Source organism: Dama dama, chromosome 11 (genome assembly GCF_033118175.1).
Source record: "Dama dama isolate Ldn47 chromosome 11, ASM3311817v1, whole genome shotgun sequence".
Lineage (NCBI taxonomy): Eukaryota > Metazoa > Chordata > Mammalia > Artiodactyla > Cervidae > Dama > Dama dama.
In genome coordinates this window covers 75,981,174-75,997,378 of record NC_083691.1, presented here as the reverse complement: position 1 = coordinate 75,997,378, position 16,205 = coordinate 75,981,174, and the positions used below count along the sequence as shown (strand labels likewise).

At 35.8% G+C, this 16,205-nt stretch overlaps 1 protein-coding gene across 3 annotated transcripts in view; it reads right to left on the bottom strand.

Annotated features, from left to right (window-relative positions):
* SRBD1 (S1 RNA binding domain 1) overlaps positions 1-16,205 on the bottom strand; it is a 227,035-nt gene that overhangs the window by 80,533 nt on the left and 130,297 nt on the right. For all 3 annotated transcript variants that reach the window (XM_061155487.1, XM_061155488.1, XM_061155489.1), the window contains exon 16: positions 7,978-8,060. In XM_061155487.1, the coding sequence (XP_061011470.1) occupies positions 7,978-8,060 (83 nt within the window). The remainder of the gene's footprint in view (positions 1-7,977; positions 8,061-16,205) is intronic.

Sequence of the window (16,205 nt, the reverse complement as noted above, 5' to 3'; positions counted from 1 at the left end):
AGTTTCACTGTCTGAGGTCAATGACAGACAACATGTAAGTAAACAAAAGATAAAGGAAATTAGATATTTCATTGTTAATAATTCAAGGCACTATTTGTAACAGGTTTCTCAAATCACACTAACACCTCACATTTCTTTTAAAGATAGTAATGGTGTTTTACTAAGGTGTGTGTATATGTACCTGGCTTATTACATCGGCAGTGATTTCTAAGAATTGAAGAAAACTATAGTTAGTATTTCAACATAGGAAGGATAATTCTTCCAGAAGTGAAAAAAACACACCCAGAAAAGAAATTTTAAAACTTTAACTAGAAAATTCTAATATATGGATTCATACTCCCAGAGAAGGTCAATTAATTACTTATTTTTGTTCAATTATAGAAACAGCTCCATTATGGTAAAAAGTAAATGAAATACCTGAACTGCAAGACTAAATTTGAATTTCATGCATAAATACTTGGTAAATCAGAGATTCAAGCAGAGCTAGTATCCTGGGACCTAAAGTTGAGGGACAGGATTGTGAAAACATTTGGCAAGGAAACTCATTTATGTGAATAATGCCTAATTTCTAGAATAATTTCCTCCTGTGTTTCTTTCACCTTTGTGTTTTATTGATTTCAAAATATTGATTTAATATTGTATAGAGGGCAAAAATCCCGGTAAAGTCATCTAAGTGGATATGCAAGGGACAGACTTTTTTCTATATACCATGTTAAAGTAACACATCATTAATGGATTAAAATGTTTTAAATGATTTGGACATATAATACAGGACAGGTGAGAATCCTTATTACCTTTTACATACCTATAGTAAAACATTTTATAATCCTTACAATATTAACTGTAAAATAATTTTTTAACAGAGTAATGCCACCACTGAAGAGTGGGTTTTTGGCAGTCCTGTTATGTTTCTCTCCAGAACTGATCCTACAGAAGGGGTGGGGAAGTAAAGTACAAATTCCCACCTTTGAAGTTTAACCATGAAAAATTTCAGCTGGGAAGATGATTTTCCTTTTACAATGACTCCTCATTATACATAATAATGAGGAATAAAGATGGCCTGGATACAGAAAATCCACTAAGGATTTCAGAAACTCATTTTGGAAAACCATTTCACTCTCTAATAATGTCAAATGATCTAACAGAGAGGCACAAAGGAGGAAAGGGGACTGCCCTGTCTTTCCTACTTTACTGTGAATGCTCATGAACAAATACAGGTGTTAATGAGCATGAAAGTATCTAAAACACGATCCAAGGAAGAAATAAATAGCAACTAAATCCAACATATTCAAGTTCTGCTCTCTTGATATGACAAGGCCAAACTAAACCATCATTCCCCATGTCCCACAGAACTCAAACAGAGCCAACCCAGCATCATCCTGCTCTCACCCTGGAGTGTTTTCTTGGGAGTAACACCAAGCCACTTTCCAGCAAAATCTTTAGGGGTCAGTTAGGGATATGTTGTCATTCGACCACACTGGCTGCCTCTCTCTCCAGAAATAATGACAGGCATGTGTTTTTGAAATCAGCTCTCCCCATTTTCTAAGACAAGGATTGGAGTGCTGCCTTGAGCATTTTAGCTGTTATTAAACCAAAAGTATTTTAGTTTCTATTGAAATAATAATATTACAGCTTCTATTATTTCATATAACTATTTAACATTCTTTCTTTGAATAGCTTTCATTTTTAAAATCGACAATGTTTGTCCAGCTACTCATAATTTAAATCAGAATAAATACAAGTATTAAACTTGCACTAAAAGCACCTATAGGTCCCAACTAAAAAGAAATCCAGTCCCATTCTGGTTGTACTGGAAGCCTATTTTATCAAGGCTTAAAATTAAGTGGCCCACTGACTGGGAAATGGAAATATTTATTTTACAACACATTTTTCCTAATATGTAATCACTACAGAAAGTTCAAAAAAACATAAAAAAAAAGAGGAATATCCCTAATCACACCAACAAAGATATAAATAGCAGTCAACAGCCAGTTACTTTTTCCCTTCAGTGTAAATGCACATCTCTAATTCTAAAACACAAATTGGTTTTATTCTGTATCAACAACTTTTTTGCAATTCAAAGATATGTTAACAGCAATTTCTCATGGCATTAAGTCTGCCTGGAAAGCCTGAATTTTTAATGGTTGTATAATATTTCAACTGGTAGATGTACCATGACTCATTTAACTCTTTTCCTATTGTAGTTGCTTCCAACATTTGTTATAATGGCAAACTTGTATGTGAATCTTCGAAACAGGTCTTATTATTGCATTAGAAGAGACCCAAAAGAGAGAACTACCAGGTCAAAGCAATGCATATTTTTTAAAATGCACTGAGATATGTATTAACTATTTACTAGAAATAACAATTCATATAACACCTGCAGTGTTTATGAATGTTCATTTTACTGTATCTTTTTTATTTGCACAGATATTTATCACTTTATTACAACTTTACTCAATTATTAGGTTGAAATAAATATCCCTTTGTCTAACTTGGGTTTTTCTGATAGAGAAAATTTATATATATTTCATCCATATAAATGGTATGTAAAGTCTCCATAAAATTTTGTCAATATTTTATAGGAACCAATAAATAAATGTATACAAATTATAAGAAAACACCAAATTCTAATAAAAAAATATGTAGTTATCATATGTACATATACATTTGTGGCCAATAACTTCCCTACTTCATCATTTGGCTTTAAACTGTAACACAGCAAATCCACTCTAGGTATATATTCAAGAGAAATGAAAATACACATCTTAAAAATTTGTACACAGTTTTACTATAAGTTCATTACCTCTCTAGTTACAAAGCCAATAGACTAGATTTGGATGGATCCACTCAACAATGCTATCTCACCTAAGAACTGAATATCTAAAAGTAATTTCTTGCTGCCCGCTAACCAATACCTATTTAGAACTAAAATAAAAATAAAATAGAAACTTGTACACAAATGTTCATAAAAGCCTTATTCATAAGAGCCCCAAAGTGGAATTAACCCAAATTTCCATGACCTGATAAATGGATAAACAAAATGTGGTATATATACATACAATGAGGTACTATTACCCACAAAAAGGAATGAAGTTCTGATACATGCTATAGCATGGATGAACCTTGAAAATATTATGTGAAAGGAAAGAAGCCAGTCACAAAAGACCACACACTGTATAATTACATTTGTATGACATATCCAGAATAGACAAACCAATAGAAACAGAAAATAAATTAGTAGTGGCCTAGGGCTGGGGAAGGAGGGGGTGCTGGAGAGTGACTGCTAATGGTTTCTTTCAGGGTGATGAAATGTTCAAACATTAGACGGTGGTAACAGTTTCACAACCCTGTGAATATATGAAGTATCTTTGACATGTACACTTTAAGTGGATGAATTTATGTATTTATGCATGGTATATGATTATATCTCAATATTAAGTTGTTTTTAAAATGTATGTGTCACTATGCTGTATCTGTTAAAGCCCCCACCAATAATGTGAACTTGTCTCTTGCTCTAATTTTCAGAAGTGTTTAATACTGCATATTTTTTTGAAGCTATGCTATTAGCATTCTATAATGCTCAGAGCAATTATATTTTCTTGGGATACTGTTCCACAATTAATATTGAATAAACCTTTTTGACCTTGACCTTTGACCTGAAATGCATTTTGCCTTAAATTCTATTTCGTCTCATGTTGATGTTGCTGACTTTTCATTCATGTGGGATATTTTTCTCCATGTTTGAAATATCAAGGTTGCTTTTTCCTTTAGAAGTACCTCTTGCACATATAGGCTTCCCTAGTGGCTCAGTTGGTAAAGAATCTCCCTGTAATGAAGGAGACTGCGTGCAATGTAAGCGACCAGGTTTGATTTCTGGGTTGGGACGATCCCCTGGAGAAGGAAATGGCAACCCACTCCAGTATTCTTGCCTGGGAAATCCCATAGCCTGATGGTCTACAGTCCATGGGGTCGCAAGAGTCATACACACATATCTTGGTGCTATATTTTATTTGTAAATTGATTTACTATACTTTCTTAGTTTCTTTCCTCTACCTTTGGTTGGAATGTCAAACTTTCTTTACTTTTTTACTCTCATGATTTATATTAAGTGTCCTATTTGTGGTTATTATTCATATATTTCAGATTATGTTTTTCTAAAAAATTAAAGAGTTAATCTATATTTGAATCTTTTTCCTGAAAAAGGTCCTAATATTCTCTCTCTTCTTTTTCTTCTACTCTCCCATGTTTAGTTGATCTGCTCCTGATAAAATATTTAAAGATGAACATTATAGTTAAAAAACTATGACTTAACAACACAAATACACTTTACTGGACATGTGTGTATTGTAAAGCTCTCTGCTGTTTCCTTACTTTGATATTGCTTCCTCAAGACATGACCTCCACTTTTTGGACCTCCAATCCCACACCCACCCTCCCACATTAGGCAGGAGTACTAGCATAAATAATTCTTTCAAAGAAGGTCTGTAACAATCAGAGAAGCTGAAACATTACAGATCCAAAACCATTTTTATTTTCCTCTCACACTGAATTGCTGGTTTGCCTGAACACAGAATTACAGGTTCAACATAAATTTTTTCTCAACTTCAAAACTACTGCATTTCTATCTTCTATTACTTGTTTTTACCAATAATAGGGTTAATATCTACCTGATTTTTTCCTTTGTAGGTAAACTGTGTTTGTTCTCTGGAAGGTCTTAAGTCAGTTCCTCCTTATTACTAGCATTCTGAAATTTCACAGGAAGGCATCTGAGTGTAGGTCGTTTGTCAATCTTTTATTCAGTATTCAGTAGGCCTTTTTAGAAGACTTGTCTATCTTCAGTTTGGACAAATTTCATTCTATTATTTCTGGGATTATAACTCCCCTCCACTCTTGTTTATTTGAAGTTCTATTAGATGAATATAGAAGCTTTAGATAGAGAAGGAAAGGGCAAACCACTCCAGTATTCTTGCCTGGAGAATCCCATGGACAGAGGAGCCTGGCGGGCCATGGTCCCACAGGGTAGCAGAGTCAGACACGACTGAAGCGACTAAGCACAGAAGCTTTAGAAGGTGCTCTACATCGTACGACCTTTTGTTCATGCTTCCTACCTCTTTAAGTTTAAGACCATACCCTAAAGAATCTAACTCAATCTTCTACCTCACTAATTTGCTTCTAGCTGTGTCCACTCTATTTCACCTATGTGTTGTTTTTTCTTTTTTTAAATCTTAACAATTCGATTTTAAAATTCTTAGACTGGTTTAATTTCATTCTATTCCATGTTTGTTTTAGAAATGTAATAACGTTCCCTATGTTTCCATGAATGTTAATCTGACTTATTTCAGAGTCTGTTGTCTGTTTATTGTTTCTTTGAGTATTGTTTTTTCTTAAGGTTGGAGCCTCATTTTTCTATCACAGGTTTTCCTCAAACATTTAGTGACTCTTGGCAGCAAGGTCATTTCAGAGACTCTCTGTGTCTGCCTGTGTATAATGGTTCTGTTCACTACCATGAGCTTCAAGTAAAAAATGTGGGATATGATGCCAGGTGTTATGTACATGTCAGGAGTTTATCTTCCCAGGAAGAAATTCCTTGAGCTTCCTGACAATCAAAGGCTACCTGAGGGATCACCAAGCCTCTCTGGCCTCTCTGTTATACTCAGTGCTTTAACTGGGATTCACAGAAAAGTGAGGGAGAGGGGTCACCACAGGCCTAGCCATTCTGTATGTACCTCCTTACCTAATCCTGCAGACCTCCTCCCCACTCCTTGAATATGATTCTGGTTAGCAAACACTACTGATCTATATATTTTGGGGGTATGGCTCCACCATGCTTTATTTTTCTGTGGATGTGACTCATCAGGCTTAGTATCTTTTAAGAATTCTTATAATTTCTATCCACTGGTGGGGCCCTTTCTTGTTTTCCCAGACTATTATCAGTTGATTGACATAAGTATTTATACAGGTACAGACATATATGTACACTTTTTCTGTCCTCTTACGGAATTTGGAGTTGTGGATATGCCAGCGGTGGTGATAATGTAGTTAAAGAATAGCATGAGCTCAGCCTACTATCTTGATCACTTTCTCAGTGTCACTGCTTGCTCAAGGGTGTATGTACTCTAGGGTTAACATGGCTATATCTCTAAATCTCAGACTCATATATCCAACTCTGAGCTGATACCTTTTCTTGTATTTTTTACAGGCACCTCAAATTTAACATGTCCAAAACTGGATTACTCATCTTATCCTCACCAAATCTGCTCAGGCATCCTCATGACCCTTGTGGCAAATTCTTCACAACTCCTTTTCACTCACATCACCAAGTAGTCCCTACAAAATACATTTTATTTCTTTCCATTTCTACTGAGCTCCATTAACTGTGTCCCAGTCACCATTACCTTTCACCTAGAGTAGTCAGTCAACATTCAAAAATAAAAATCAAATCATGTCATTCCTCTGCTTAAAACTCTTCCATTACTTCTCACTGCTGTTGGAATGAATTCCAAAGTTTTCCCACATTAAATACCACTCTGAATCTAAATCTGGAGACAAGGTCCCTGCTATTTACTTAAAGACCTGATGCCAACAGGTTATTAGCCTCCTGGGTTATATAAGTTTGACTTTCCCTTTCCTTTGTTCCACCATCTTGTTGAGGTATTCCATAGCTTCACCTTGAATTAATATAACTTCTCTTAACTATGATGCCTGTATCATAAAACTTCTATAATAGGTATACTCTTTAGACACTAGATATTTTATCTATCTGTAACTAGATTAGTCCCTTTAGGAACCATCCTAGTTGAATCAACAAGTCCAGTTAAAGTTTTGGATGCCTCTTGGTTTAACTTACTATAAAATCGGAAAACTCCAGTTAAGTCCCATATATGACAGGTTAGTCCAGGCTGTGATAGTGTGAGCCTGGGTAAAAATCCTAACTACTCTTGGACATGGCTTCTTTTCCTCTCAAATGAGGAGGGTAGGGTTGGATGATCTCAAAGGTCTCTCTCTTCCATTTCTAGTGGTCACAGATCCTATGATGTAATATAGTATTTCCTTAGAGAAAGTACAGTACCTATCACTCAAATTTCATGAAAATTATACAGAGGGTAATATTCTCCTTCAGGCCTAAGTAGAACTATCATCAGAGAGAAAATAATTCAACTTGAGGTTTCTGGAGACCACTTAAACCAATATGGATTCATTTCACCCAGATTTAGTGTTGCCCTCAATTGCCTAAGGAATACAACCTCAAGAACTGAAAATACAATAGCAACAACAATAAGCACTCAGTTCAGTTCAGTCGCTCAGTCGAGTCCGACTCTTTGCGACCCCATGAACTGCAGCACGCCAGGCCTCCCTGTCCATCACCCACTCCTGGAGTTTACTCAAACTCATGTCCATCGAGTCAGTGACGCCATGCAGCCATCTCATCCTCTGTCGTCCCCTTCTCCTCCTGCCCCCAATAAGCACTATTACTACTATTATTGCTACTACTACACAGTAACAAAAATGAAAGCTTTTAACTCATACTGGGAAATGACAAAAACAAACTATAATAATCTAATAGGAATGAAAAACAGGAAAAAAAAAAATAAGTACCAGAGGCTTCTTCTGGAAAGATCAATAAAGATCAATAGTTCATATGGGTTTACCAAAAGAGCCAACATACTCCACTTTATCCACATCCCCTCCACTTTTATAAAAACATTAAAAGGAGAGGCTCTTCAGACTTGCATCTAACATTTTAATAGTGTCTAAACTGATTATCACTAATTCTAACTCTTGATCAAAATCATAAACACCAGAATAAAAAACTCACTCCTTCCTGAGTAATTCATAATACCTAACTATCATTCTACAAACTGTAAAACTGTTGAAAATGGGAACTTATTCCCACTGACAATTACTATACCAAGGTTTGAGTACTGCTCTCTTTATTGATAGATTTCATAAATTAAATGATCCACATTGCTTTACCTGATACATTCCAACTCCAATGTGCTTTGGCTCGATTTTCACTAGCTCAGCTAATGGATCTTGTACACGCCTTGCTATGGAAACTGAAAAAACAGAATCAGAAAACAAGTACGGCTTAATGTGAAAAGCAGTATCCAGATAATTACTATTTTAGTTTCTTATAATACAAGCAGTTATCCCTCTTTATTCTTCCCCCCAAAAGACCAACAGTTTAACCAAGTTTCAAAGTTTGTTCCCCCCATACAAAAAGTGAATGCAAAACTTCAGAATTGATTATGTCATCAGAACTCCTAGGCATTCCTAAGCTCAAATGCATTCAAAGGGTTATATATTTGGAAAAACAAGTAAAACAGTTGCTGTATTTACACAATTACCTGTTCACTCGTTAAATACAGTATGCAAGGACACCTCACAATTTAAAGAACAAGTAGATATTTGTTTTACTTTTAAATAACCCTGCATTACTATAAACATGATACACATCTTTGCATTAAATATGCTTATTAAGACTACATCTTGATAATGATGACTAAATGATAGAATCATATCTTACTGCAATCAGAGATCAAGTTAGCTGGCTAGTGAATATACTTGTATTGCCTTGAATATGACTGCAAGATTAGTCTGGGAAGTGATCTGCATGCTAACTGCTTGCTCCTAACACAAGCACAGTCCTAATTACATCCCTTTCTGGACCATCACATTGCATTTTTAAGAGATTAGAGAGTTAACTTCAAATATTGCTTAAGTCATGATTTTTATTTCGTCATCATTTATTATCACTTTTTTTTTAAACAAAATCTCATAACTAGCTTATAAAACAAATTTAGTTGGAAAAAAGAAATTTAATATGAATCTTCAGTTCAGTTCAGCTGCTCAGTCGTGTCCGACTCTTTGCAACCCCATGTACTGCAGCACACCAGGTTTCCCTGTCCATCACCAATTCCAGGAGCTTGCTCAAACTCATGTCCATCACATCAGTGATGCCATCCAACCATCTCATCCTCTGTTGTCCCCTTCTCCTCCCGCCTTCAATCTTTCCCAGCATCAGGGTCTTTTCAAAAGAGTCAGCTCTTCACATCAGGTGGCCAAAGTATTGGAGTTTCAGCTGCAGCATCAGTCCTTCCAATGAAAATTCAGGACTGATTTCCTTTAGGATGGACTGGTTTGATCTCTTTGTAGTCTAAGGGACTCTCAAGAGTCTTCTCCAACACCACAGTTCAAGAGCATCGATTCTTCATCAATATGAATCTTAAGGATAATTAAGGCAACTCTTTTTTTTCCCCAAGTAGCATAGATGCATTGAGTGTTTACATATGAACAGGATTCATTTTCTAAACACATGAAAGTTAGTCAATGTCACCTACTCATATAGAAGGTTGGATGAAATATAAATTCATTAAGTGAAAATATTAAGGTCGTTAAAGGAAATTCCATGGCTGCTTTTGTGTTAAACTGTTCAAGGACTGGTAAAAGAAGCCACCTCTCAGAAGTGACTATCAGACTCTCCTGATGTGTGCCACCTCTCATCAGAGATAAGACCCACTGTAAACATCAGGTTCACTGCGCAGTCATTCAAATCTTTTTCACATCTTTTACTAGTATTGCTAACAGATAGTGACAATGGCAACTTGCAAAACAAGCTTAGAAAGCAATAAGCTGGCATCTTATAATCTGCCTATTTCTCCCACAGAAGAGATGGGAATTTCAAGGCCTTCACATACACCTTTCTTATCAAATTTCACATAAAGTTAATTAGTACAAGCATGGACGTGTAAGTGGTTTCTTCTAATTACCACATTTATAGTTACACATCGAAACATATGCCACCAGAGACATAGGTGGTATCCTCTAAAAACAAAAAAGTCAGCCCTCCACATCTGTAAGTTTCACATTCACAGATTTTCCTATGGCTCAAAAATGTTTGAAAAAAAATTCCATATCAAGTTCCAAAAAGTAAAACTTGAATTTTCCGCATTCAGCAACGATTTACATTGGACTTACAATTGTTTACATAACATTTACATTGTACTAGGTATTACAAGTAATCTAGAGATGTTTTAAAGTATATTGGAGGATGTGCAGAGATTATATGTAAATATTACACTATTTTATATAAAGGACAAGAGCATCCTTGTGTTTTGGTACCCAAGAGGGGTTCCTGAAACAAATCTCCTAAGGCTACCAAGGGATAAATGTATTATTTCTTTATTCTAGCCTTTATATATATAATACAATAAGAATGATTTTCAAACAAATACATACGTTGCCAAAATACTTTCAGATTAAAGAAACAACAATTAACTCACAACAGTAAACCAAGCTAAGGTAACAGGCATCAGAACACATGCTGCACAGGAAGGCAATATTAGAAACTCAATAAAAGTATATCAATACATAAACCTCTCAAATCTACACCTTCAGGAAAACGCACATTATGAAAACCTAAAACTCAGAAAGTGGTTACAGCATTTTATATAATTTGTTAAGTGCGAGTAGACCCCATATTTTAACATTTCTGAGATACATAAAAGGATTTTCAACTATTTTCTACTGGATTCCCTTCCAACAGTTCACTGCCAGTGTATCATTTGTTCATCCAAATATTGCTAAATATTAGCAACGATGGATTGAAAATGATGGTTTCTAGATGACGTTAATTCTACAATAAGTCCCAAGGGCTTCTGGAGTTACAGTGTACCCAGTAAAACAACTCTTGACAAAGATCTAATATTTCTAGAATTGGCATTTCACTTTCAGATGCTGTTCATTCTATGAAATATAAAAACCAAATATGGAAGAGACAGAGGCAGGAGGAGAAAGACAGATGAATACTGTTTAAAGTAGAATTTGAAAAGCAGTATGCTCAAGCTTTGAAGAGAAGATGGAGCTGTTTTTCTGCTGGTAGGATAACCAAGAGAAACATTATGCAACAAACAGTAATAATGATCAGGCTAACAACAGATTTCTGAGAGTAAGAGACAGATAAGCAGTTCAGGCAAAAGAAGGCTAGTAGATTGCTGATTAAGGAAAGGAAGACAGAGTAAGAGTCATGGCCCCAAACTTGCGGCACACTCAGATTTTGAGCTAGAAAGGAAAAGGATGAAATGGTGACAGAAGCAGAGGAGGGATGGTGAGGAAAGTACAGTAAAAGGAGTAAAAAAGACTTATGGAACATGTTGAACACAGAGTCACCCTATGTCCCTGAGTTTTTACTTCTAGGTACATACTCAGAAGAAATGAAAATATCTGTCCAAATAAAATCTTGTACATGGAGGTTCACAGCAGCATTACTCATTGTAGTAGAAAAGGTGAAAACAACCCAAATATTCAACAACTGATAAATGGAGGAAAAAAACGTGGCATACCCCAGTATGGTGGTAATTTGGCAATAAAAAGGAATGGAGTACTGATAACATGCTACAGCATGGGTAAACTTTGAAAACACTATACTAAGTGAAGAAGCCAGTCAGTCACAAAAGACCTCACATTGTAATGACTCCATTTCTATGACATATCCAGAATAGACAAATCTATACAGACAGAAAGAAGGTCAGTGTTTTCCAGAGATTGGGACAAAGAGAGGAAGGGGAACAAACTGCTAATTGGTATGGGGTTTCTATGTGGGGCAATGAAAATGCTCTAAAATTGGATACTGGCAATAGTTATAAAACTGACTATACTAAAAAATGATGACATACACTTACAAGGGTTAACTGTGTGCTATGTAAACTGTATCTCAATGAAGTTGTTATGTATTTTTAAAATGCAGACTGCCCAAATGTATGGCAAATATTACCTATTTTTTCCCACATATGATGCCAGTGCTTCTCTGTATCATTGCTACTATTCACCACTGTTCAGGAAATTCTAGTTAACACAATTGGAAAAGAAAAGAAAGAAGACACGATTACTGAAAAGACAGAAATTAGATGACTTATTATTATTTGCAGATGATGACTGTCTTCTTAGAAAACCCAACTAAGTCAACCGAAAAAAATATCAGAACTAATAAGATTTCAATCAGTCGGCTGATTTCAAGACACCCACACAAAAACTGATACTCCATCATATGTCATCACCAACCAATAAGAAAACATCATGAAGGAGAACCCATTCACTGTCTGTGTGTATGTGTGTGTGTACTGCATGTAAGATAAATAAAATGTGCATAACCTGTGGAAGGGAGCCCAGACTGAGCGAAGATTACCATCCTAAAAGGTAAGCGACCAGAGCTGCAGCCATGTGCAGTACCAGTGAAAGCAGCATTCTCCCTCACTTATAAGGTGTCTTATATACAAAGGATAAAAGGAATTATACTGCTTTTGGTCTTTAGATCCATGAAACACCTAGAATCTTAAAAGCTTCCAGAGCAAATAAATGTATTGCTCAAAAGACTATACTAAACTGTGCTGTCTTTAAAATTTTTCTTTATTCTGTTACCCGAGACTAAAAAGTGGAAATTTTTCAAAGCCAAAACTCACTTCATTTTCGTACTTCTCCTTGCCATCAGACAGCAATAGAGGAAGACAGGTTAATCCCCATGCTGTCTTATTTCATTCAAGAACTCCAAATTAGAATTTTTTCACTAAAAAAGCTGATTAAAATGTAATTGCAATGCTGTTAATGCACATCTTGATCCTCTAATCAGTAATTACATTTTTCAATAAGGAGCTGACAAATCTGTTGACCTAATATAAATATCTGTAATCTTGATTGCAGCACTTGTGGTGACCTGACTAGTATAAGCTTTAAAAAATTCATAGATGGTATACCTAAAAAGGGTGAAATTATTTTATGTAAATATACCCTTAAATGAGTGAAGTATCTTTTCTCTAAGGACATCAAGCTTTTTCTTTATTTTCCTTCCTTCTACATAGTCTCTGTTTCTTCATGTAGTACATATACCCCACCCTCTGCCTCATATTTTGGCATCTGTCTTTAACAGTATACATTCTCCTTACATGTTAAGTGAACGACGACTTTCCATCACAGGCAGGGTACTAAAACCCTGACTCTTAAGTGTTTTGCTCAAAGGTGAGGTTTGTCATTTGTGGGCTTCGCTACAAGGTAGTTTGGCCATTTCTCTGTGAAATCTCTGATCTCGGTTTCTATATGTATTTTCTCTTGTGTTGGTTAGAATCCCCTAATTTCCTCCATGGAGGTTTTAGTCTTCTCTAAGGTAATCTTAAAGCTCAACATTCAGAAAACTAAGATCATGGCATCTAGTCCCATCACCTCATGGCAAATAGATGGGGGAACAGTGGAAACAGCGGCTGACTTTATTTTTGGGGGGCTCCAAAATCACTGCAGATGGTGACTGCAGCCATGAAATTAAAAGACACTTACTCCTTGGAAGGAAAGTTATGACCAACCTAGATAGCATATTTAAAAGCAGAGACATTGCCGACAAAGGTCCGTCTAGTCAAGGCTATAGTTTTTCCAGTAGTCATGTATGGATGTGAGAGTTGGACTGTAAAGAAAGCTGAGCGCTGAAGAATTGATGCTTTTGAACTGTGGTGTTGGAGAAGACTCTTGAGAGTCCCTTGGACTGCAAGGAAATCCAACCAGTCCAACCTAAAGGAGATCAGTCCTGAGTGTTCATTGGAAGGACTGATGTTGAAGCTGAAACTCCAATACTTTGGCCACCCGATGTGAAGAGCTGACTCATTTGAAAAGACCCTGATACTTCAATTTTCCAGTCTTCTGCAAAACTGGAAGGAGAGTTACTCAGCTTTGTGGACTAGGTCTAATTCATTTTTTTTTTTTTAACTGATGTGAAATTCACATAACATAAACTTAACCATTTTAAGGTGTAACTTTCAGTGGTTTTTAGTACACTTACAATATTGTGCAAACCACCACCTCTATCAAGTTCCAAAACATTTTCATCACCCCCACGGGGAACCCCGAATACATTAAGCTGTCCCTCTTCACTGTCCCCTCTTCCCAGTCCCTGGCAACCACCATCCAGCTCTCTGTGTCTGCAGGTTTGCCTATTCTGGACATTTCATACAATATGTGACCATTTGTGCTCAGATTCTTTTGCTTAGCATGTTTTCAAGGCTCATCCATGTCATAGCATGTATTGTTTGTTACCTCATTCCTTATTACTGAAAATATTACTTCATCATACGGACAGACCACATTTTATCGATTCACCTGCTGATGGAGATTCAGCTACTGGACCAATGCCAGTTTTCGGCTATAGTAAATAGTGCTGCTATGAGCATTTGTGTACAAGTGTTTGCTGAGTACCTGTTTTCAATTTTTTGAGTATATACCTGGAAATGGGATTGCTGGGTTATATGGTATTCTATGCTTAACTTGATCTCATTGTTTTTTTAAAGAGATTTTTAATCCATCTTCTTATTTTAGACCCATTCTCAGCCCTCCCAAGATACTTCTAACAGTGCTTGGTGTATTCCCTAAGTCCTCAGCGTTTCTGTGATCTATTTCAGGTTAGTTCTGTTTTCAAAAATGCTGTCTCAGTATTTCAATTTCTCAAGCTGACTAGATCTCAATTGATTTCCAGCTTCAAAACTATTGTTGCTATTTTCTCTTCCCCATTCTCCTTGTCCTAGTAGTTTAATGCCTTCATTCTATCAAGTTACTGTCATTTTAATGAGATTTCAGAAGAGAGTGAAGGATATTTAAACTTCATTTTAAATCAGAAATAAACATTTTAATACCAACTATCTACCATTCTACTCATCCAATTTAAATCCTGTCCATATAATGAATTTATTATGAGGGGAATGTAAGCATATATAAGGATAACTTCTGTTTTCAATAAGCTGATAAACTGATCAAAAAGATATAGTAAGATAAAGGTCATTTTCTTACATATGTTTAACACTTGTAAGAATGTGGAGGTTCTCTTATATTTGATACAGTAAACTTATGGAGGGTTGAAAGGTAAAATCCACACCTGCAGGTAGATCGCAAATGAAGTGTAAAGTCATCCCCAGCAACAATCACTAGGGAAGAGAAAGACTCCCAGTCAGAAAACAGGAATTGAAAAGGAAGTGGGGCCCTAGAAAGTCATGAGTGGAGACTCTCAGTTTCAACATTTGATTCTAGGACCAGACACCATGAAGACTCAAAATGTCTAGGTAGGTGTTTTGAGTTGATATGGATCAAACATAGTCATTGCCAATATGAAAACAAGCTAAGACAAAGAAAGAAGGCACATCAGCAGTGAATCACAAACTGAAGACACAGCTAGGTTTTGAAATCAGAGTAGTTAGGACCATATACCAATTCTCTTTTTTATTATTTCCTATTTTCATAGAGTCTTGTTAGAGCATTATAATTTTGTTCCCTGGTAATACTGTGGCAGTTATGTATCCACACAGGCCAGCAGTGGAAAGAAAACAGCAGCAAAGGGGAAGTTTGAGGGACTGCCACCGCCTATATAACATTTTTATCAAATGCCCTGTTAGATGACTATCTTTCAGTGCCAACTTGGGAGGGAGGCTCTGAATTTTACTTTTTGTAAAGTATTCCTGTACTTTATAAGTTAATACACAAATATTATGTACACACTTACTTGGCCATAGGGCCTCTTTAAGCCTTGGTTTCCTCATCTGTAAAGGGGGAGTAATAAATGACTCAGGGCAATTGTGAGGATTAAATAAAATAATCCTGGTAATGTATTTACCACAATGTTTCACATATATTAAGCGCTTAAAAAAGATTAGTGTTAGTAGCTCCCACTGTGATTACCCTAGCTCTTCTTCCTCTTAATATTTTATTACTATTTATATAAGGCAAGTATCACAAGAGAACATGGCAAGGAGGCAGGGACCCCACTGAGCTGGTGTGACAGGGAAAAGTTTCACTGAAGAAGCAAGAACTGACTACAATATTGTAAAGTAATTAGCCTCCAACTAATAAAAATTAAAAAAAAAAAAAAAAAGAAGCAAGAATTTGAGCTGGGATCTGAGTTTGAAGAGATGATCATTGTAGACAGGTGACTGTCACAGAATGAACAGCTGAAGGGAAACTACAAAATCTTTTGGATTACAAAAGAAGTCTTTAACTTTAGATTAATGCAAAAATTTTCTAATACCTATCTCCAGGTATATATTTCAAGAACAGTCAATGAAATTGGATGAGAATCTTTAAGGGTAAAAAATTAAACAAGAAGTCTATTTCCCCTAATTTGGCATTTTCTAAAACTGGGGAGTTAAGGTATACAAACTACTAAATACAAAATAAACAAC